The 25,048-nt window shown below is 46.3% G+C and overlaps 1 protein-coding gene across 1 annotated transcript; it reads right to left on the bottom strand.

Moving 5' to 3' along the window:
* Window positions 1-380: 380 nt before the first annotated feature.
* On the bottom strand, window positions 381-839 carry LOC149335059 (group XIIA secretory phospholipase A2-like). Its single transcript, XM_089553734.1, has one exon. It carries the CDS (start codon window positions 837-839, stop codon window positions 381-383), a length of 459 nt encoding a protein of 152 aa, XP_089409860.1.
* Between the last annotated feature and the right edge of the window lie 24,209 nt (window positions 840-25,048).

Below are 25,048 nucleotides of genomic sequence, written 5' to 3'. Positions count from 1 at the left end.
AAACGCATGAAACGCTCGCCTCTTATTTAGTCATTATTGCCAAGTAGCAACCTTGCGGTTCTTAAGGAGTCGCCTAGCTCAAACTTCTGCGTGTGGGCGATAGCCACTTTGGGTTGGATGAGATCATAGAAAACTGCGACAATCGAATCGATACAGTGTCGAGACTCCTGAACCTGGCATTAAACTCTGATCTTCCGCGTGTGCCCCTAAGAACAGGCAACGAAACCACACTCACCTCGAATACGCCGCGTCAACACAAGATCCCAAAGCCCCGAAAGTCCGAACGCAGTCGTGCGCTCAAACTGACGCGCCAAGAAAATCTGACCTCAGTATATCAGCACATCTTTTATTATAGCGAAGACGGCGCACACGTCATATTGCTAGAGTTCGTCTTCGGCCCTGCACACACAGGCTTGCTTCTGGGACTCAAGGAAGGCCTCGCAACCCAGGTTCTTGGTCATGGTGGTGAACAGGCCGGCCGTCGAGACGCACGAGTCCTTGGCGGCCACCTTGGTATCGCAGATGCGCGCCATGCACGCGTCGAAGGATGTGTCGCACTGCTGCTTGTCCGCTAGGCAGGTGTCGTAGCACAGGTCGTGCTCGTTGCAGCAGGCCTCGAAGTCCGGGTGCGGCAGCGCCGAGGCCGGCAGACGGAAGGCCTCGGTGCCGCAGCCGTTGGCAGAACTCTTGTGCAGCGGTCGCGGCGAGGGCTTCAGAGAGGCCGGGCACTGGAATCGGCACTCGAGGTCTCCGCCGCCAGGGCGGGCTGTGTTTGAAGATGGGACCATGGATGTGATCAGGAGGATACCGGAGAACACTGCGACGTGGAAGGGCGACATGTCGGCCTCTCGCTGCTTCGATTCTATGGCTTCTTCTACTTCTTTGTCGATTGCTCCCCGGCTCATGCGCTCGCGCAATCGTAACCACACTGCTTCTTTTTCTTCGTCTTCTATGTAGCGTCATGAAGTTCATCCTTATATGAGGCTTTCAATCTCATGAATACGGAAGAACTGCGGGGGTTAGATTGCCTTAATGCCGGTGTTCTTCTTGTGACTGAACCTGTACCTGGCCCTCTTTGCCCTTGTCTTCCAGGATGCCATCTTCGAGACGATAGCCTTGTCGTAACTCTTCTGTGTTCTAGCTGTCGTTGCGTGTTCTTTGGTGCCTTGAGTGCCGATCGCAATTTTCAAGTCAGGGTTTCTGTACACTATTCTAGTATCGCAGAAGGGTCGTTGTCAGCCATCTTTGACTGTTTAAATGGAATGATGTTTTTTGTCACTGTTCCTGCATTTGTACGGTGACACGGCCCACGTTCAAAGATCGCAGTCGTATTTCTTCGCTTACTTGCTGTAGTGCTTCTGCCATGCTGACTGTACTAAAAGCGATGTCTGTTTTATAGCGATCACAATTGTGCACACGACAAATTTTAATCCACACGCAGAGCTGCCGTCAAGGTCATGTGACCTTGCGGCGCATCACAGCCTGCCAACTGGTTACTGAGCAAATGACCCACCATGGCAGGTGCCCGTTAAATAAATAATTGGTCACTCAGGAAGAGCAACCCGGGGACACAGGGCCCACCGCTCGGAGCACCTGCCATCTCCAGGCAGTGGCGCGTCGCTTAACCGCTGCACCACTGCACCAGGAGGGGTATGAGAACTCCGAGGGATCTATGAATGTAAAGTAGAGAGAGACATTCTGCATATATGGGAATTAAACCATTATGTTATCGTGTCGCACCCTTAAGGCGGCGCTTAAGTTTATCCTCCAAATTTTGCGTATAAGCTTTCAACGCTATGCAATAATTCTGGCCCGTGGTGCAGCTGAGGGTCGACTACACGCCTCTTAGTTGCATGGTGAAAAATTAACTGCCAGTACACTGCTCGAAATATTTTTTTTTCTTCTAGAAGGCTTTGAAACGAAACTTCTACGGCCCAGGAAATTGTTCGAATCAAAAGGTCTGCATTGCTTTAATATGACTGAGTGCGAATATACCGAACCGATAGAAAAAAAAAAAAGATTATGCGATCAGGTTGTTTTCTTTCGTTTTCTCTCTTTTTTTTGATCGCATCACTCAGTGTAAACTGCTGTTCTTTTCAAACATCCACCACACCTATACATCCATTGCGCCCATCACGCGCTTTTGCTTGAATCGCCACAGAGGGCCTCATACTGCAGGAGGCGTACATAAGACTTAAAATACCTTGCGAGAATTAAAACCGAGCTTAACACAACCGCCTTGCCCATAATTCTCAGTAGCTCGAGGAGGAGAGAGTTCAATACTACGTGAGGAAAGAGCGCGAGGCAAGAGGCAGGAGGAGGGGGAAGAGAACGCAACGTGCAACGCGCCATGTGTCACTGATCCCAAGCCCACACTCGTTTGCTCCTTTACCTATAGTACGCATTCCGAAACTAATCCATCAACAACCATTAAACAGCTCCCCAATCTTTATTTTTGTTTTTTCTGGCGTTTCCACTTGGAGAAGTATCCTTGATCAATCATGCTTACCTCCCGTCTTGCAATGCTCGAGAACACGGCCGCCGCCGTTGCAAGCACGTTCTCACTAATGGAATATTGCGAAGAGAATTGCGCCGCTCGTGCTGGGGCCCGCGACAACACACGCAGCCAGGCCCCGAGGACGGGAAAAAGTTTCCTCGGCGCACCGCTGAATCAGCCTTTATTGGGTTAACGCTCCGCGCGCCCTCCGTGTGGTTGGCGTGGCTCGACCGCATCGCTGCGCAAACGAAAATGCATATGGCCGACCGTCCGGCCGTCCGGCTGCCACTCATGTGAGCCTGAGTTCTTTTTCTTCCCTCTCTGGTTGAAGCAGAGAAGGAGGATCAAGAGAAGAACATTCTTTCCTTAACGCGTGGCCGGCGCCGGCGGAGTGTAGACGGCATGAGCGTTTTCCACAACCCGTCCCCCGCTGCCGCGCTTAATCGTTGCCAATGCATCCATCTGGTTCTTGCACTGTCTTCCCGTTTCTCGGTCTCGTCAGGGGAAGATTGGATTAATTCATTCAGATGCAGGCCGGGTTGGGACTGGCACAGAGGGGACTTAGGGTTGGGAACTTCCGGAGGGACATCTCAGAATGGAAACGACGTCCCTTGGAGACCGGTAGCGCAAACAGCGGGACGAATGTGTATGATAATGATACCAGAACACGAATAAGCCGAAAATTGAGGGTTAATGAATAAAAGAAGAAAGGCGAAGATGAAGTAAATGGGAAATGGCCTTGCTGCAGGCAAAAGTAGCCTAATATCAAGTGCAACCAAAAAGTTACGTCTGATTTGTTGCAACTGTGAGAAGTTTCTGCGCTTGCCAGAAAATAAAGGCTATTACCAAACAGCACAATTTTGCCTTCTTTTCTGATACAGCGGAAGAAAAGAAGACGGCGCTGGCTGAGACGCGTGACAATGATGATTTTGATGCGCAAAAGTTTAAGGACTGATTCCTAAGATTTATTTTCCTCAGGTTACGGACAGGAAATTCTCACAACACAAGTGCTTGAAATCTTATAATAAATTACAGAAATGAGCGTTGGGTACTGTGTTTATCTCCGCAAAATTCGTTTTCTTTAATATCTGAGTAGGATTTTGTAATTTCATAATGACTTTGCGATGACGTTGACGGGCCGATTAAGATAAGCTGTTAATAGAGGAAATGCGCCGCATTCATTTATACACTGATTGTTTCATCATCATCAACGACAAAAAAACAGCAACAATTATAAAAATCATCATCCTATGCATTAAACTCGCCAGTGGCTCATATAACGAAACTCAATCTTCGGCATAGAGATGCAGGAAAAGCCTTTGCTGTGTGCGACGGGGATGGACGGTACGACGTTTTAGCCGGAATATTAATGGCACTACGACTTATACGCTACAGGTAATATAATGCTGCATGGGCGCCTAAGGTTCTTGATCGGTTTTAATTTATAGCTCATAGGTTGGAAACAGCGCCACCCAAGCCCTAATACCTGTGCGTCACTGAGCATACCACCATGTTACCATGTTACCACCGGCCGACCTCTCCACCTTTCCCTCATTAAAATTCCTTTCTCTCTCTCTTATACTATCAGAAAATGAAGCGCAAGACAAGTCAATGCTGACAATAACGTGCTGCACCCAGCTTTCATGCTAATGGCAACCCGACGGCTTTTCACAGGCACACCCAACCTAAAAAGAGCAAACAAATGGGAGAGATGGGACCCATTTAGAACCATTGGGAGCCGAATCAGAGCCGCTGGGCGAAACTTTCAGAGATGATGCAAGAGTAAAAAGAAAGGTTTGCAATAATAAAATGTAAGCGTCCTAATAAAACATAGACGCGATCTGCGTGACTAGTGTATTTTTTGCCTGCCGCTATCGTAAATCGCAGAGCTAATAGTGCGGAGCTACCTGCTTTGGCGGCAGCGAACTTTTTTTTTTTCGTCATTCCCCTCTACTATTGATTCCTTCTTTGATAAAAAAACAAGTTACAGGATTGAACTTAAGCCGGCTTAAAAGCGGAAATGCGAAAGCCTTTCCACACTCTATTTTTAGAGACCGTTTTTCTGTTTTTATTTTCAATTTTTATTTTCTTTTGTTTTGTATTTTATTTGTTCTATTTTTCACTTTCTTTACTTGTATTGTTTTTTATTATTAGTTTATTCTTGTTATCATTTGTGTTTATTTTTGCGGACGCCACTCACGAGCCAAGAAAGGACTGTTTAGCCAGTTGAATCGTTATGAGGCTAGTGTTGGATTGGCTATGCATCTGTCTTTTCGAAGAAACGGCAGTCATGCACCAAGAAAGGGTTCCGCCTTAAAATACGAATTGAAGTGCTTTCCTAAAAATTCCATACCACACGTCAGCGCCTCCCAGCAGAAAGCTAATTTCTATGCGTGTCGGAAGATATTATTAGTGCCCATTTCTCTGGGCTGAAAGAGGAGGAGGAGGATAAACTTTATTTTCGTCGACAGATGTATCTGACGGTGTGGGATTATAGCCCCATCAAGTGGCCATGAGCCCGTAGCGTTCGGCGACTTCTAGGGCTCTTGTCACAACCCGGATCTGTGTGTCCGAGTCGGAGCTGAGCAATGCGGCCTCCCACTCGTCTGGATTCGAGAGCTGCAAGCCTCTAGGGGGGTAGTCCCGAGGGCAAGCCCAGAGTATGTGGGATAGAGTGGCATGTTGGCCACACATTTGACAGGAAGGGGAGTAGACCCCAGGGTATATGCGGGCATATATCGCGGGGTTGGGGAAGGTGTTCGTTTGGAGTTGCCTCCAAGCAACTTCTTGGGGTTTGGTGAGAGAACTATGTGCGGGGGGATATAGAAGTCTACCTAAGCGGTAGTGCTGAAAGAAAACACTGAGGGGACAGGCCTCGGCAGGAAGCATGCTATTACCTTCTTCCTTCTGCCTTACTCCGTGGGCATGTTGTGTGTAGACATGTTCATGTTCGAATAAACTGGCTTGGTTTGACTTTTGATTGACTGAATAAAGTGGATCCACTAGCTTAAAAGTACCATTGCGTTTAAATGAGATCCAATAAAACGACGAAACTACATTGGCAATGCGGGCGGTCTTTGTCGATAGGAAGGTTTCGTTATAAAAAAAAAATTTGCTATTCCAGAAAGTGAAAACAAAGAAAGGAAATCAAGTCTGGGCATGTTGGCTCTTCATATCAGTATGCCCAGACTTGTCCTATTCCAGGAATTTTAGTAGGTTGTACCTGAGTCTTGCAGACTGCTTTGCAATCTTTCATAAATTGATTGTCTGAACGTGTATTTCTTCGCCTACTGGAATTTTATGCACCTAATGCAGCTGTGGATTTATTTCTGACATGATAACTACTGCTCGCAACTGTCAGCTATGGCTACAGTTATGAAAGTTGGAAGAGAAATTGCACTTCAGGTTACCTGGTTCAATTTGGCTGAAGAGAACACCAGACCGATGTGGATAAAAAAAAAAAACCCGACCGCAGTCGTTTACCGCGCACCCCAGTCTCCCTTTTAACTTGCTTCGTCTTGGATGATATAACCACGCTGAAAAGCAGCATCACTTATGTGTTTTCGCCACTCGTAATTATTTGATTATGTGGTTATAACAAAAGGAAGGAAAAGAAACCAACGGTTGATGCCAAGAAAATTATATAGAACTTCCAGAAATCCATGCGGTAGATATTGATGTATCGTATAGAGTCGTCGGTGGCACCATATAAATAACGGAAAAACCTGCAGACTTTGCATATCTAAGAAGGTGGTGCAAATCCGAATCCGCATATTCGGACTGACTGAAGAATCGTTCCTACAAAATCAATTTATTCACCCTTTATGCCACGACAGAAGGGTTGAGAAACGAACTAAACCGGAAATTGTATAAAGAAAAGGCTGTGCTTTTGCACAGTGTGGACGTATAAAGTTCTATGACCAGCACTATGAATCGATCGCTTTCAACACGAGGAAAATCCTTGATGGACCGACCATAAAAACCACAAAATGAATACTGAACCAGCCTGGGTAAACTAAAGCTTTAAATTTCATATGAGAGATTTTTTCCATCGTGTTACGCAGGCAGCACCAGGAAGTAATATCAGATGGCGGCAGCTGGCAGACATCCATTGCGGCAGGGGAGTGAAAGTCACTCTCCTTCATTCCGGCTCTCGCGATGGCTGGCGTCTGATATTTCCGTCACATATCTACTTTCTTTCAACGTTCCTGTTCCTCTTCTGTCAGCTCAGTGCAGTGATGGTGGACAAGTCGAATGGCCATTTCTTTTTCTTCATCACTTACTGACAGCCAGTAACTACTATGGTTACTAATGCTAATACAAATGCTACAAACGACGTAGGGGCGGAAATAATGGTTAGTGGGCTTTGCGGTCTACGGCGCGCAAGAAACCGAATGCCATAAAAAAAGCCCAACCAATATTTCATACAGCGCCTCCTTGACATCATAGTTGATGATTCCTCTCTTCCAGATCTTAGCTTCCGATTTTAAGTGACAGTCGTTAGTCAAAGCGCAATATTTGGTATTGATGTTACACTGGTGCTGCAAATCCTTTCAATGGCAAGAATGGCACGTTGGAGGAGGAGAAAACATTTATTGTAGCACTTTATTGAATTGGGAAGGGAAGCTGTGGATGGCAAGTTGGAGAAATTTCAGAAACAAAAAAACGGTTTTTCAGTACGTAGCAAGGGTGAAGGCACACTTTTTCCTTGTTTAACTACTAAAAATCTTGATACAGAAATAAAAAAAAAATCAAGAGGGGGGGGGGGGCACTTTGTTGACCTAAAGTGCGGTGTCGCTGCTTGTGTCACTGATGTGTGGTTAAGATGTTAAGCATCGCCTCTCAGAGTTGTTGTTGTTGTGACTGAGAGAAGGATGAAAAGGAAATTGCACGGGCCTGCTACTGGCTCGAGCCAAGCCACCACCGCTGCCACGTGCAGACAGAGGAGAGTAAAAAGAGCAGAGGAAAGAGAAAAAGGAAAGAAAAGACGCGCGTCGCAGCAACAACTGCGTCCGCCGGAGCGGACGCTGCTCAAGAAACAGATAAGCGGCCGAAGCCGCGCTCGCCGAAGCGAGGACAGATACTAGAACGCGACAGCGTGTTGCAACGCTGCCAGGGAGTCCACAGAACGCCATCGCCCGTTCGGCTCGACGCCTTGCTCGACGGTAAATTGGTTTTTGAGGAAAGGAAATGTATCTGCCTCGCATATCTCGGTGGACACCTGAACCTCGCCGTAAGGGAAGGGAGGAAGATGGGAGTGAACGAAGACGCCGTATTCCCTAGACGCGCCTTTGTTCATTCCAAACCATAGAGCTTAAATGGCGTAGGGGTTAGCGTGCTCGTCTCGCACTCCGGAAACCCTGGTTCGATTCCCCAATTCGACCAATTTCCTACTCCGTTTTATTTATGTCAGACCAGAAAGATTAATTATGCTAAGTGGTTAATTAGCTAATTAACTAAGCTTAGTCCCCCTTACTTGCAGCTTCACTATACCGTCCCTTATTTGGTTGCGTGGTTACTAGCCAATATACAATTGGCTCGGTTTGAAATTCGCGCACTGTAACGTTTCGACCATTTCGACCAATTGAAAAGCGTGACATTTCTGTCGACAACTGCTGCTTACAACGATGAGGCATTAAAGGCTTCCGCCTTAATAAAATTTACCCTGCGATTTGCGAGTTATCTGAAGACCGCGTCTTGAACAACGTGTAAGAAGGTCTACTATTCTTGCCCTCTTATGGAGGGTGAGCGCGAGAAGTGGTTGGCCTATAAAACTATTCCTGTAATGGTGTGCTGCCCGAGCCAACCCTGACGAAGGACGCGACTCTAAGAGTCACACTTCAGAACGAGACAAGGCAAGCTGACGAGAATACATAAAGCCGCCATCCTGTTCATCGCTACTGCCTCAACGCTTATCAATGACGGCTGACTGCTTCAAAAAGGCTCCATTCTGAAACAATTACCGTCAATCTTTTCCGGTTTATGGCTCACATTTGTGCAAACGCTGTCGAATTAGGTACCGCCAAAGAAGCCGAGGTCAAACCGGCTGACCAAATCTGTGTGAAGCTTGAGCTTGAGAGTGACCTTGGTCAAGTCGTAAATAAATGGGTAATTAAAATAAATATTGCCACGACTGGGATTCGAACCCGTCCAGTTTTGAAGCTTTTTTCAGACACCGCTTTTTTCGTTTGCGAAAGTGAGTGGAAAGACTCCCCTGGGTATGCGGACATGCAGACACCGCGCCTACAACTTTCAGTAAATTTCGAAAGGCAGGTTCCCGGAATCCTCTCTTCGTAGGCGCCGGAGGCTTTAGGGAGAAAGTGCGCCCGCATTTGTGGCGGTCTCTTCTATGTTGGCCCAGACTAAGCTTTAGGGATTACCCTAAACCAAGGAAGAACCCTGATCCTGAATTCGCCGCATGACTCTGCGGTGCCCGGTGACATAATGCCGCACAATTCCCGGCACTTTGGTTAAGTTGTCCTTCTCTCCTGGCAGACATGGCCAGATATATATAAGATATAGACCTCTGGGAGAGCCGCGTTTTTTCGTGTTGAATCAACTAACCAGGCGACAAACCAGCCAAACGATAACTCTTTGATTCAATCACTAATTCGTGTATTCATTTTCTTGAATGTAAACGGCAAAACAGCCGTACCATTTAACATGAACCAAACCGGCCCGACTCAGCCCTCTCCTTGAATTCATTTTGTCAATCACGAATAAAGCAATGAATAAACAGAACTAAAAATACCACTATTTACTTGCGATTTTTAATAAAAAACTAGTTTTTTTGTCAAAAATACGAATGAATTATATAAATATTTGATTCATTCGTATCTGTTTTTAAGAAAAAAGAAATGAAGCAAGAAGTGACACTCACTACTGAGATGGTGAAGGTAAGGGTACGGGGATTCATTTCGATCCCCTGCAGTGAACCTCATCGCATGAAAGCTTGTGCGAAATTTATGGACATTTTCACTTCTGTCATCGGCACCGGTTCAGTTTCTTTTCTGCGATCTGCATTTTGAGAAAGCGTGCATTTCAGGCTTGCAGCATTGACACCCGGCGAGCGCTGGAGTAAACTTTGCGCAGTAAAACACTGCGCAAATTTACACGCAGGAGTTCGCACAAATTCTTCATTGGACGGCCTGAGGGAGCGCTGAAAATTGTGAGGCCACGTAAGACAAGGACCACAATATTGGTTTCAATCTGCGACGCGTTGTCTGGCGACCGTCTTCATCGGTAATGTGACATACAAGTTTCCCTGGCAGCACTGAGTGCAAACTTAGTGGCTTAGACTCCTTTTGTGCTGTAGTTCATGTATGCGCTTCTTGTCTGGTGCCTTCGTTTGTGCTACCCCTCAATCAAAGCATCACCCACACCAAGCTGCACAAGTTTTCGCCCAAGTACCCCCCCCCCTTCCCCCCCCCCCCCCCCCCCCCCATCTCCGGGCACTGCCGGCACCTTTTTACGGACGGTAAATTTCCTTTGTCGCCGACCAGTTTAAGTACTCGCCCCAAAGTCCCCAGCAATTCCGATGGATCTATTTTCAGGAAATTATATAGACAAGGCTTTATTGTCTCCGAAGCTCCGTGACGTTTCTGCAGGGCTGAATGCTGAAGCATGGTGCTTATCAAGTGGTGAATGCTTTCTAGATAGCCGCGTTTCTTCGATGAAAAATATTTCGTCTATTACTTTTCTATATTTCAGTACCATAACTACTAAGTGAAGACCGGAAAGGTTGGATGGAAAAAATGAACAAAACTGGCATTAAACAAACATCAGAGAGCTACAATAAATATAGCCTGTGGAAATGAGAACACCTTCAGTGAGAATCCTCTCCGCCTGATTGTGTTTGTGTGTCGACTCGATGTCGAGTCGTGGTACATCCAAATCACAAAGGCGACAGTAAACAGGTACCTGGGAGAGCTCAACGCCGCAAATGCTAATGGTCTTCGCCCAGTAACAACAAAATGAAAGCCAAAACCGGTATGTGCTGCAGCTCTCTATACTCTGAGCCTCCTTCCCTGAAGAAGGGACCAAACAAGTCCCTAGACGTTTGTGTCTGCATTCCTCAATTTTTATGCGTATCTGTATGGCAGTTGCCAGTTCTTTACTGTTCCTACCATTTGGGTTTTTACACGTGCAAGTTCTGCTTCACAGCAGTACGCAAAAAGAGATTCAGTGCAATACTAAAGCCGATTATCGAGTTAGACTGGGTATCCAACACTTAGCAACATCGAATTCAACACACACGAGACCTTTAAACATTTTATGCTGCTCGATCGATGCTCAGGCTCAGTAATTATGATATTTATGGCTGTCCAACAGTTAAGTATAAACAATTCATTAAAGTCACGGTGCGCAGACCGTCTACATTAGATGAAAATTTCATGTTTTATTTGTCGAACTATTCGACCTACGACAGCGTGAAAAACCCAGAGCTGTGCTTCCTTCCTCGAAGATTCTTATAAACCTACTGACAATGAGAGACACTCGTTTAGTTTAATGCTACCAAACTAGCACCGAATAAAACTTTAAAGTGATGCGCCCTCGTCTGGAGCTCATCGTCGATTCCCTATTAGCGAAACGTACTCGCGCAGCCTTGTTTAAAATAAATATTGGCATACAGAGAACTAAACGGCATATGCCAGTGAACTCAATAATTAATTATTAGCCCAATTTTTGATAAGATATCACCCCTTAAGTATGTGCATCCCATGCTGAATGTAATACGGATAGTGCGGTATGGAATACACAACAGAAGCTCAATTGTCGCCTGCCCATTTTTCACTGCCCGTAATACCGGCTAAACCAGGTATACTGTCATCAAGCATTAGCTGGTAGAGGTGCATGCGTACAAACTATGCACCGCGATGCTCGACCTCCTTGACTATCGCAGAGTTTGCAGTCGTGAACCATTAATAAGTGTCGCGCTCTTCACTGCGCCTCGTAAACTCCACCAGTGTACGGCAAGCGTCCCACCAATAATTTAAGAGATCGCAGGCGGCAGTCGACCACGGTTTGGTATCCCCGCTTCAAAAGTGCAGGCTTCAGTCATTCTGGGTGACTTCGGCGCAACGTGCGTGTTCTGTCGAAGTAGCTAGTGCAACGAGCCTTTTCCCGCATCTGCAGAAAGTCGCCTGCAGCGTAGGCACGCTACGCACGTCTTCGCACTAATACATGCCGGAAATAACCAAATATGCGCATGTGGAAGGTGCCGCAGTTGCTTATAGCAAGACCACATCGTGATCAATTACGCAAGTGACGTTCTTGTTGGTACACTGACGATGTGGGCTCTACTAAGATGCCAGGATGCGCAGATAGCGCAAGCGACAATTTCTAATCAACTTCAATGCTCGCTCATTACTGTTACTTTCCAAGAAGAAGCTCAATGATGAGGCTGTTGCACCGGCTGCTACAGTGTCAGGAAAGCAAAGAGAGGAAACAAAGACAAGGAGAGGTGGCAAAAGAAAGAAGAAGAATTAGCGCAGGAGCTATAAGCAAGACAGAAAAATGAAGAATAAATAAGCAAGAAGAAGGTGGAAGAAAGGAAGAAGGGAAGAAAGAAAAAGGAGGAAGAACAAGAAAGAAGGTGAAAGAAAGATAGACCGAAAGGAAGAGGAGGAAAATCAAGGAAGTAGGCGAAAAAGGTGAAGGAAGAGAAGGGAAGAAATAAAAAAAAAGAAGCCCCTCTCCCGCCAATAAAAAAAAAATGGCTGAGGCTTAACTTGGTTAAGCCTGGAGAATGCGAAGCATCATCGTGTCGCGTAATTTGGAGGCGCACAACCACAGCGACGGCGCGATGTGGGCCCCCGTTTCTCCACTGTCGTGACGTCATCAAGTCACGTGGTGTGACGTCATGTATCACGTGATTTGGAGGCGCATAACCACGGTGAAGGGCTGAAGTGGTAGCTAAAGTAGTATGCTTCGCATAAAAAGGAAGGGAGGAAAGAATAAAGACCAGCATTTCAATAGTTTTTACCAAGGTTCACGAAGACCACCCTCAGATTTGTGGAACATTAAAAGGGAAGGACTGCCATTTGACACATTTATTTCAAGCTCGTACCGATAAACACGTTTCATGCGATTAAATAATGAATAATTTCTGAAGAAAATTATAGACAAAAAAAAAACGAGCTCGGCGACCTCAAAATTAAACCTACAAAACAGCTCTTCCCATTCTTTCCAGCGTGGCAGTATGCGAAACAGGGGGGCGCTTTGCTGACCTAAAGCACGGAGAGGCGAAGGCCTTAAGCGCGGTGTTGCTGCTAGTGTCACTGATCTGTGGTTACGGCGTTAAGTTTCGCCTCAGAGTGGAACGCGACAGCGTCTTGCAACGCTGCCAAGGAGTCCACAGAACGCCATCGCCCGTTCGGCTCTACGCCTTGCTCGTCGCTAAATTGGTTTACGAAAGGAAATGTATCTGTCTCGCATATCTCGGTGGACACCTGAAACTCACCGTAAGGGAAGGGAGGAAGGTGGGAGTGAACGAAGACACCGTATTCACTAGACGAGCCTTTGTTCATTCCAAACCATCGAGCTGGCATGGCGGAGTGGTTAGCGTGCTCATCTCGCACTCCGGAGACCCTGGTTCGATTCGCCAACTCGACCAATTTCCTACTCGGTTTTATTTATGTTTCTGGTCTGACTAGAAAGGCTAATTGGTTATCTATATAACTAAACTCAGTCCCACTTGGAGCATCACTATATTATCCCTTTAATTGGTTGCATGATTACTAGCCAAAGTACAATTGGCCCCGTTTGAAATTCGCGCACTCTGACGTCACGACCATTTCGTCCAATTGAAAAGCGTGACACTTCTGTCGACAACAACTGCTTACAACGATGAGGCATTAACGGCTTCCGCCTTAATATTTTTGTGGTTTACGTCTAACATGCTTTGTCTTTTCTGCTTGGAATCTTTATTCTCGTTGCAGGCTAAATTCAGTAAATATTTCCTCTTTAACCGGCTGTTACCTTCTTTAATCAGCAACAGTTAGCACGTATCGACCAGGGTTGCCATATTTAAATTATATTAAAAACTAAGTCAGTACACATCTATGGCGCGAAAAATTCTCAGAATTCCGCGGCAAAATTTGTAAGAAACTCTCAACCGTTGCCACAGGGCACGCAGTTAGGTCGATCGTTGTGAAGGTCCAGGCACATTCCGGCTGCTAGAAAAATGCGCATCAATCCAGATGGTGCATACGCAGTCAACTAACCAGGCGAGCGAATTGATTGAGCTGCTCCAAACGGAAGTGGTCCTTGAGTACTTGCTGCACTGCGCCACCAATTAGTATTTGTATCACTGGATAAAGTGTTTGCCAGCACAAAGATTGGGAGATCATTTGCTGCCTGTTTATGGCTGCAAACGGCGGTGAACATCCCCATTTGAATAGCTGCCGAAGTCATAGCTAGGCTTCACTAGCCGTAGCTAGCGTATACGAGACGCGTGTGTACCTCGAAAGGCTCAGGATGTGCTTTCACAGTAAACAAAGCTTGTCGCCTGAAACGTGCTTAAAAATTGTTGTTACGAAACCAGGAAGACTTTGCCCTTATTTTTCATTGCCGCATGTCCGTCAGAAACGCCAGCCAGTCGCGTGGTAATGAGGGCAATAATTCGCACTTTGTTGGGACACCGGACATCGCTCAAAGACCCCTTTTCTAAACGGGAGTGTCGAAAACTTGGCGACGCGCAGAAGCATTCACGTAAATTTTATACGCGATGAAGAGTGGTTATTTTCACTGCTGTTCCCTCGCTGGCAGCTTCAGCGCTGACAAGCCTCTTTAATATTGAACGGCCAAGCGAGGGTGCCCCGACATCCACTGAAGGCCTTAGGCTTCCTTAATACTGCGGGGCTGCTCTTTTTGAATGTTTCCGATGACAAGCTATGGTGGTAGAAAAAAAAAAGAACACAGTGATATTGTCATGCATGCCGACCTCGAGAACTTTGTTGAAAAACAAAAAGAATGATTTGCCTGTCACCTTTCATTTTTTTCTTACTGAACCAAGTCCTTGATGCCAAAGTATTTATTTAATCCATCGCTTTCTGCGGTTCATTAACGTGCACTGACGTCGTGTACTGTGCCATGTCAGTGCACGTTAAAGAACACCAGGGGGTAGAAATTTCGGAGCCCTTCACTACGGCTTCTCTCATAGTCTGAGTGGCTTAGAGACGTTAAACCCCGTAAACCATAAACCATATTATCAGTAAGCGACGAGGTCAATTTCTGAAGCACATGGCACTAAACAAAGTCTAAACTTCAATGTCGAATGCATGGTTTTTTTCTTTTCATAAAGGTGCCGAATGTGAAGTGTAAGCTCACAGTTCCCAGTGCAGCAAAGACGAATCATGAGCCACCCTTTCCTTTCCCCCTACCCACTATTAGTATCAGTGCCCGGTTAGTATCAGTAAGACGAGAGTAAAAACACTGAGTTGGAAATTTCCGGTCGGCGTACAACAAATGCCTCAGATTTTAAATATTGCAGATTTCGCAAAGCTTACTACTAACTGGCTGGCAATCCGCAGTTTACAATACGCCCAGTTGCCCTCATTTTGCTACGGAGTGGTCCTGCAGATACATACTAGAATTCTGAGTTAAATAACAAAATAAAAACAAATTCTTCTCTACACAGGGGAACCCTTCTCCGCCCTTCCAGTCATCCCTCGCAATCTTCTCGCCATACTTCCGCAACCTGTGTTACGTCACGATAGATTTGGCTCCGTCATAATCAGAAACAAAATGGCGCCTTTAGACGTCCGTCCGCAGGAGTGAATGTTTTAACGCAACACATAGGACAACAGAAAGAAGTTGATTGGACCAATGCAAAGAGCTACTGGTTTGACGACGTATGAACCTTCAGTAATTTTTCTTTTCTCTCTCTTATGCTTTTTGTGCTTCGTTAAACCAGCCCTGGCGCAAACTATGTGTTCGCAGTAGGCGAAGAAAGAAGCCGCTCAAACAGAAAGCACGGGGGAAAAAGAAACTGTACGGGACATGCAGTGATGAACCGCGATTGACACAGCGTTACATTGATCTCGCTTGCTGACCTTGGCGTTATCGGTTTACAGCCTAGCATCCTAGCAATGCCGAGAAGAGATGGATAACCTAACCGATAATACACAGTACCCTTTGCGACAGGGGTTACCGGTCTCCCTTCACGAACCGCAGCTCGCAAGACGACCTAGACCTCTCCGGCATTCTAGCACGGAGACCGCCAGCTGTCGTAGTGGTTATCTTACCCTTTGAGAGTCTAGTCTGATGTGCCGAGCAGAACATCAGAAGTGTTGATCGCCTCGCGGGACCCGGTCTCCTTTGTGCTAGTTGCCGTCCCTAACTGAATGAAGATGGGTCTGTTTCCCATCGCAGCGTGTTAATAATGTACTGACCTCGACCAAGCCGGCTCGCAGCTACATCTGCCCTGGGCAGGACGGTCAGAAACCGGCGCCGGCCACATTCAGTAGGCCTGATAAGGTGCAACCTTTCTGACCGGGCGTCGGGTCCGGCACCGCAAACACAAATGGCAAGTGTTAGTGATAAAAGCTGCAGCACAGATAAAGCTATATCCCAGAGTCTTCAATGAAGCACTTTTCCCAAGCTTGTTCTTGACTATATTGCAGGAGCGGTAACAAAGTTTTCTCGGGAGAATTCGTTTGTGACGGTCAAGAAAGTGCAGTCCAACAAAGGCACGTCCGAAGTAGTCCTAAGGGTATGAACGGGAACTAAATATTCGGTTAGAGGCTGAGCGCTAAAAAGGCGGCTCTATCTTCATGTGCTCCCGTCCGAGTTGCGTGAATGTGACATAGGCTACTGCATATATCATGCGCATATTGCGCACTGCTCTGTGCTGTACAGAAGCATTACTCACGCTCGGTTGGATGGCAACCGTGACGAAACAAGCAAACAGCCTAACCAGCACAGGTAGTCCGTCCAATATCGAAAATGGCTGGCTTCACGCTGGTCCTATGTAGGTCCGCCCTTTGTCAATACATTTCTAATACTGAGCCGATTAACTGTGCTGCTGGGGAGACAAACAAAAAAACTTGGAGATCACTACGGGATCATAAAAATGGCTGTGGCTCAACTTGGTTAAGCCGGAAAATCGCGAAAGCAATACCCATGGCTACGCCCTCGCTCACATGATAGTCGTGCTGTTGTGGTGCTTGTGTGAAACTTGTTGTATACCTTGGTGCTGCTGTGGTGATCACTTGGCTAATCTATGTAGCTCGCACGTTCTCGCCGAGCCGCATACTGGGCACGTCGCTTAGCGGGTCTTGTTTCACGCTCTTCCTCTGTCTCTGTAGCTCGCCGCTCTCTTTTACGCGCATTACGACGAGCCTCCCTAGTGGTGGTAGGCGGCATCGCCGCGAAGCAATGTTAAGGCGCTGGTGGGTGGCACAGCTACTGCTTTCTAGCGACGTGAGTCGAGCATCTCTTCAGCGTAACGCCACAATCGCGCTCCTAGCGGAGAGTGCAGAAGTTCGGCGCCCGTGGTCGTGGCCGCCGCGTTCTGCTCCGGCGGCGGCGCTCGCCGTTGCTCAAAAGCGCGCTTCGATCGCGGAGGCCACGCCGTGGTGGCACCGCCGCGGCTTACGACGGCGCGAGTCGGTCGCCCTTCTCTTCGGCGTGACGTCACAAAGCACCTGTTGCGCTCCTAGCGGAGAGCGCAGGCGTTCGGTGCCGGTGGTGGTGGCACCGCCGCGCCACGCCAAAGGCTGAAAGTGCAAGTAGTAAAGCTATCGCTTTAAAAAATACGGGATCATAAATACAGAGCTACAACAATTTTGCATTTATGTAAGCCCATAAAGTAGCAAAAGATGAGAAGGAAACAGGGAGGAATGGTACAAGAATAAGTGTCTTCAAATTTAAGTCGCCTAATGGCATCACAGAAACCATGCTGCGTTAAAGAAGATCACAGCTGTTCAAAGTAATTTGAGGTTGAATTCGAGCTATACATTGAAGTTTTGTTCTCAACGAGGCGCGTTACATAAGCACATGACGCTCAAACAAACGACAGTAAGCGGTGGCAAGTTGTCCATCTATAGTTCTTTGCAAGAACTGCAAGCCTTAGGCGCAGTTCTAGGCGGTGTTCAGCTATATTTGCATTTTGGTTTTATCTTCCACGAATGGATTAAAAACCAGAGCGACTACCATTCTCCCCAGTCGCTGCAATCGCACCTGGTGGCGGAGGTAGTGGTAGTGAGGGTGGTGCTTCTGAGCGGGCAGGATTAGCCTCACAATGTTTGTCGGGAATCGTGGAACTTGTTTCTCCTAATAGAATAAAAAACGTCGTCTAGCACGCTCCCATAACGGCATTATGTTGAGAAAACGTAGGGTATTTTCGCCGCAGCTCACAGCTGAAAGTTATTTTTGTGCATTAAGAATATAAAATGAACAATAAAATGACAGTAATTGTGCTAGTTTTAGCGGTTGCCTCCTTGTTTGTGAAAGTGAAAACTCAAACAGGAAGAAAAACATCCCGTGCATTTTCCACCACCGGAAAGATTAGGTACTCTCAGGAACCAATAAGCGCGCACGCAAAGAACGACTTACTAAAAAGGAAGCGTCTTAATGACACTCGGACGGCACATGAAGAGCACTTAACTGTCCCCAAATGGGATTTCGAAGGAGGTCATTAGTCTTTGAGGTTGTTATCGGGTCCACTTCGAAGTAGGACACTGACCCAGGGCATTTTGTGCCTGACTTCTTCCTTACTTTGTTAATCCTGGCGTTAGGTCGCCTTGGAAATATCTATTTTTTTGTATTTACTTTTCTTGCTCGTGCGTGCGTAAAGGCCATTTAGCTTCCGTTATCGTTTCCGTTATTACGACAGGTCTTTTCGAAGAATCATTTTCGAAAAGCGTTTAGTTGTACGCTCAGCTTTCGCTATTTCTTGCCCACTTCCCCCTGCCTCGTTTTAATGAGTATAAACTGTCCCTTTCTTGAAAATTAGACATGGAACTAATAGAAATGGGCAGAAGAATAGTTAGCTACGTTTCCTTTCATCGTGAATAAACAAACGAACTGTCGTAAATCCGCTGTGCAATCTCCGATGTGGTTCTGATTTTTGGTTGTTGTTTTTGTTTCATGCCTTATATATTTCACGTGGGTTTTCAATAAAATTTCAGTTGCTAGACAGTGCCCGTGTTGTCTTCTTTTTCCGTGGTCCACTGTGCGTTTTGCGCTGGTCCACAATATGAATTACTTCCAACTTGCCCCGCAAAACGTACTGTTAAACGAAGCTATTGTGCTAAAACTCTACGGTTAAAATACATGCCTATCTTTGCCAGAAAGAAACAGATCGTTATCTAAAGGTGCTGTAGTTCATTTAAATGTTGAAATATACTAAAAATTCACTCGCAGGAAGGGTCTACAAGCTTGGTGTTGTATTTAATATGCATTCTTTGGTGCAAACGCATTTTTTGTTCTCAAAACTGCGCGAATTGTATTTCTTGTTTCTTTTGTTTTTCACTTGCGCTCTTACGTTTGAGGACATGACATCGCAAGGAGAGATTTACTGCAATCTGTGACTCAAACTAAATGAATTCTGACTGAAATGCCTCTGAATGTATTATTGGGCTTCGGTAGAATTTCAGTGTCAAGCGTATATTTCCTTATAAGAGCAGCATTGGTGTATACAGTGTACCCAGGGATTGCCCATTGTGTTAACTGCGTTTACAAGAGACAAAAAGTATGTGAAGCTACATAACATAAAGGCTTCTGTTTAAGTACACCCCAAGTGCACAATAGTTCGAAGAAAATACACAGAACAGAATCTGTCGCGCTTAAAATACGAAAAAGAGTAAATGTAGGCGACCCTCCACAATATGCGCTATGCCTAAGAAAATTGCCAGGTCTATTCTTACAGTTCTCACTAAATCTAGGACTTTAGATAGCGTAAAGATATTTTCTGTGTAACCGCTCTATTTAATGGGGATTTGTACCATTTTTGTAGTTTTTCGTTGGCCTGAAATATTTCTATAAGACGTTTGTTTATTGTACCAAATAGCACGGGTCACTGTCAATTTTCCTTGGTCTCATATACATCACTTATGAAGACTTGCAACATTGCTACAAGACTGTTACTCATACTTTTTTCTTTCAGTTTGAAAGCAGGGCTCACTGCACTAATCTTCGTCCTATCTACATTATTTCTGACTAGAAACAAGGAGAAAGCTTTGTTCGAAAACATATTCTTTGTTTGGCGTAACTCGCATCCTCGGTTCTTGGAGGCTTCGGCAGGCTAGTTATCACCTACAAATCTCTGCATGCCTGAGAACACAGCCAAGTAGCTATCCCAATATACAGCAATAAATAAAGTTCAGAATAATTACGAGAAAGAAGAGCTGATAGGATGGATGGATAGGCACCAATGGCACGCCCTTTGAAAGGAGATGAAGGAGGGAGGAAACAGGGTATAGGTATATATATATCTATTCATATTCCTTAACCGATCATTGAAACTTCAAAATACCATATACAATTTCGCAATCTAAACACAATTTTCATTAAGTTTGCGCTATAGGGTATTTGAACCCTCAACTGGTATCTTTAGGTAAATAACCTGAAGCTAGAACTACGTACTCGGCCGATATAGAACGACAAGAAAACAAAACCTTAAGACGACAAGATTAGCTACGTCGCCCTAAATCAGATTCCGTACAGTTTCATCCTGAGAACAAAGGAAAAAAAAGCAAAAGGAAAACCCCTTACTCAATGCCCTTCTGGGCCCTGTAAGGTATTGTGAATAAATAAAAAAAAAATCAAGCTCACGCTCCCCACAAGCAACTCCGGACACAAACTTTTATTGACGATTTTGGTGTAAGGGCGTCAAAAACGAGCCACATATGTTGGTTTCAGAAAGCTGTTGCGTGGGTGAGGTGGTGCACCAAGCATGCGGAAAGAACTATTTTTACTGGCGGTCAGCGGGTCGTTATTTTCTTACTTAAACTCGACACGCGAAGGCGAACTGCTAGGCATTTCTTTGTAGACGATATTCTTTCGGTATTTTTTTTTTACTATGCCGTCATCGTTAAGGGGATACACAGTTGCTTCATATACTTTTCTTTCCTGAAGAAAAGATTCATACACAACCTCGACCAAGGCATGCGCGCCGGGCCTGCATTCCCTTGGTTTGGACAACTAAACTTACTGATGTGCTCTGTTACGAAAGTACGAGATTAGTCAGTTTTAGCGTAGCCGGAACGCCGCGCGGCAAATGCGGTAACGTGTTGCCTTTGCTACCGTTGCCAAGCTTGCTTAGCCACATTTGCCGTACGGTATCAGTTGCCGTAGCTATACCGTACTTACCGTACGGTATCAGTTGCCGTAGCTATACCGTACTTACCGTACGGTAGGGCTAAAGCTCTGTAGTGTTGTAAATGCGCATAAAAAAATAAAGACGTCAACTAGGAAGCAAGGTGCCATCGAAATAAGTAAAGAACCAGGCAATCTTCAGGCTGTCGGCGTCTGTAGGTGATTTGATCTGGCATTCGTGAAAGCCAGCTGTCGGGGACACTGTTCAAGCGGAACACGCAACATACATTGCGGGTGGGCTGTCGGCACTCTCTCAGTCGCGGGAGCGTTGCGACAAAGCGGAACGCCCGAGTCGACAGAACGTGAGATGAGGACTTGATGTCCCTGTCTACTCCTAACCATTCGTGCGTTAGCTTCACGGGCGCTATTTGCTTCCTGTCATCCTAATCTTGCGTCGGGTCAATTCATGCGAGTTCCGACCATCCCTATACTCCCAATTAACATTATACATGTTTTCAATGACCGCGATCTTGAAGGGTCCTCTCGCAATTGGTGCATTTAACTTGTCCATTTGATAAGAGACAGTGCATCAGTTTATGACCATTGAATTCAGCACAAAAAGAAACAGCGAAAAGAGAATGTGCAGGCTGGCTCTCCGGCGGAAACTGACATCGGAAACTTGTTTACACATTTCCCGCGAAGTTCCTCGAAAATGGCTGCAATGCTCGGATTCAGCCTGAGGACTCAGCTACTTTAAGTGCCTTGTCGTAAAAGTCATAAAACTGAATTCTGGAGTGGCCACGCTACAAAATTACTACTCCGTTGTGGGGGGATTCCATTTTTTGTTGAAAATACATGTTTCCAGCCTTACTTGTGTATTTTAGAAGCCAGAAAACTGTCTTCTGGTAAAAGCGGACCAACGTTTAGTCCGGTTCCGGTGTGAAGAACTGAAAGCCACTGATGTAGCACGTCTGCTTCAATTTGCCAACCCTAGGAGACAGCCCATCCCAAGTACAGAGTAGGAGTACACATCCAACAATGCCACTTATTTTTTAATATCCTGTAGTTTTCTAACGTTGAGTGAGCAAACTACAATTTTTTTTTGTTTTGGAGCCTTTTCGCTATTCTTTGGGATGAAAATATATTTAGCCAATGTTCGCTGCAGATCTGAAAAAAAAAAGGACTCACTGAAAAGGAAAGAAAGTGTGCTGCAAACAAGCGACTTATGCCATTTTTGAAAAGAACGGGTAGACGTCGCTCTGTATTAAAAGGTCTAAGGCACGCTTTTGCAGAACCACTAGAAAATGGAGCCGTCTTTGACGCCTTTGGGTCGGCAGGGGCATAGAGGGGTGAGGGCAGAGTTTCTGTCTCCTTGCTTCAATGTAAAGCCTTCGCTTTCACACGTCACAGCGTGCGACAGACGACAAGTGCATAAGACGGCAGAAGGAGGCCACTTTTCAAAACACGCAACGACAGTTTCTAACTCCTGCTTTTGGGTCTTCAGTATTCGTCCTTAGGACATTACGAAAAGGTGGTTCTCTCTACGGCAACCACCTCTCTACAGAAACCAGAGAACCTGTCGCCCAACTGAGACTTTTCGTTCTGTTAGTGAACACCGCTACAGTTTCGTTTCATTCAGACCGAACAGTAGTGTCCCTAACGAAGGCATCCCACGGGCGTCATAATGGCTGTGTTTTACCTTTACAAGGGAGTGGCGGATCTGCAGCTTTTTATGTAGTTGGACGGCGCTTGATATTGTGATAAAATCAAAGTATAAATGTTGGTTTCAGAGGGGGTTCATAAACAGAAGTGTTCCACACGGTTCATGGCACATCCTGGTTTTAAAGCGCTAGAAAGGATATTAACGTTGAAGTGTAACTCACTGTAACGCGACGCGATGCTGTGGGAACACCGGAGCAATAGGTTGCAGGCTTAGAGCTTGTTAGTACCACCTAAAAAGCACTTCTTTTCACCTAGCATGCGCGCCAAATATACTCGGCGGAAAAGCTATCCCATGACATAGCATTGTAAGTAAGCAGAAACGAGGTAAAAAGTTTTGCTGGAATTTTTCTGAAATTCTAGGTTCGAGACAGAGACGGAAGAAATGAAATACAGAGATAGAACCAGACAAACCCATATTTAAATCTTACCCCTGAGGAAGAGAATATTAGAGAAAGAGTAGAGAGTAGGGTTAGGCCAATAGTACTTTTGGGAAACCGCCTTGAATACGAATAGTATACTTGACAACCGAATCCAATACGAATAATCAAGCAGTGAAATATCATAATGGAATGGGAATCGAATTTTAGTGATTATTCGGGGCTTGTGCAAATAACTCCACAAAAATAATTTTTATACAAAACAGTAAAGCGGTTCAGGCTGCGCTACATACATGAGATTAAAACCACCGATGTGTAAAGAAGGAACGCCCATCTCCGCTCATCGCAAAACGATGTCATACGCATGGTAATATTGCCCTTTGCTATTGCTGATGGAGGCAGTGTTCAAAGTTGAGTCAAATCTCAGTTTATGAAACAGATGAGAGTTTGAGCGATGATATCCGATATCGCGGGCATGAACGCAGGGTTTCTAAATCAGATTGAACACTCTCGCGTCACCAAACCTTCAATCCCATAAGCATGCGCATTATGAACACCACCATCCGAATGTGCTGCGCTGTGCAGCTGAACACCCTTCCCGCAGAGGTACAGGAGCAACCAGAATAATACGGAGCACAGGAAGGGTCGCGCAGCAGCGGAAACGTGCTTATGCGGGCTGCCTAGCAGTGGCGACAGGAACTATCTTAATTTGGGCGCGGCGAGATGGCGCCGGTAGCACGGACCCACTTTTTCAGCAGGCCTATCAACATCACAGCATATAGCATGCAATCCCTTGCTCTATGATCGACTGATACTCTGCTGACAGCGCCATGCGCTTCGTTGCCCCGTTTCTCGCATCGAGGAGTGGCGCGCGCGGTAAACGAGCGCAAGACGGCCGTTTTGGCATTACGTGTTATCTCGGCCCTTCAGTCCGCGTGGTCACCGCTTTGCAGTTTAGTCGACGGCGCGCGACACCGAGGGTGAAGTGAGCACGCCTGGATGAAGGCAGCACCTGGCGGTGTCGCCCGAACCAGCTCAGCATCTTTCGAACAGTGATAACGGCAGGGTTGCGGCAAAGAGGGGGGCTCGGCGGCAGGCACTCTCGCTGCGCGCGGATAGCCAGGGGTGTCTTTGTTGTGCTGATAGGTGGCGCTTAGATGCAGCTTCTGCTAGCTTCGCCGCCTTTCGCGTGCTCCGTATTATTCTGGCTGCACTTGTACATCTAAAGGCCGATTCACACGACGGACCGTTCGCCCGCGGCCCGCGCACTACGTATTCATGCGTCAGCACATTGAGAGGCGCGCTGCCGGCCGCGGCCTCTCACGGCCGGCAGCGCGCCTCTCAATGTGCTGACGCATGAGCGCGTAGTGCGCGGGCCGCGGGCGAACGGTCCGTCGTGTGAATCGGCCTTAAGCAGCACGATGGCGACGGCGGATTGCGTTCTGTCTTGAAACAGTCGACGAAAAAGACTACAGCGCACTCTTCGAACGTCGCGCCAATAATTAGTAACCTGTCCGAAAACTTGAGGCAGACTTCGATTCAACACAAATATTTTTGAACACGCACTGTTTGATTCGTTCAGCTACAAAGCTTGCCCACAAATCGTCTTTAGCCTGGCGTTAAAACCTGTGACTCACATAGCTTTGAGGATTGCCTGGAGAGCACTCCTAGAGAATGAAGGTTCAGTCCACCGTCGAAGAATCTTATTTTCTGTTAGGTGATGCGAGTCCTTGCGGCAGCGTGCTGCTTCCAAAGGCACTCGTTGATTGTCAGTGCGGGGTAAACTGCAGAGTAGGTGTGAAACCATATCTTCGAAGTCAGGTTTGACGTCATGAAGCTGCACATAATCTGTGTACCATTCACTCATGTCCCTGTGCGCCTTGACCCTGTCGTGTTCCTTAAATGCCAACATAGCGCACGGCTGTCATCCAGACGGGCGCTATGCTGCACAAAATAGGCTTTAATTCCGAGAACAAGAAATGTATGTCTTAGTCAGGAAATTTAAAATGCTTCGCCAACGCTTTGGCAATCTTCCCAGCTGTGTGAATTTGGATGGCCACTTAGAGTGTCCTAATTCCCGTGAAGCGAGGTCGTCACATTATTTACATCTGTGTGTTTGGTAGCGGCATCAACTGGGAACCTCCTCAGAGCTGCAGGTGATATAGGTAGTAATGAACTCTCTTTCATTATA

The sequence above is a fragment of the Amblyomma mixtum genome, chromosome 7, assembly GCF_055824585.1.
Source record: "Amblyomma mixtum isolate Tamu chromosome 7, ASM5582458v1, whole genome shotgun sequence".
Taxonomy (NCBI): Eukaryota; Metazoa; Arthropoda; class Arachnida; order Ixodida; family Ixodidae; genus Amblyomma; species Amblyomma mixtum.
This window is presented reverse-complemented; position numbering and strand designations above follow the sequence as displayed.

Bases quoted from the DNA above. Each gene is read 5' to 3' on its own strand.
- LOC149335059 (XM_089553734.1), bottom strand. From the start codon at position 839: ATGTCGCCCTTCCACGTCGCAGTGTTCTCCGGTATCCTCCTGATCACA.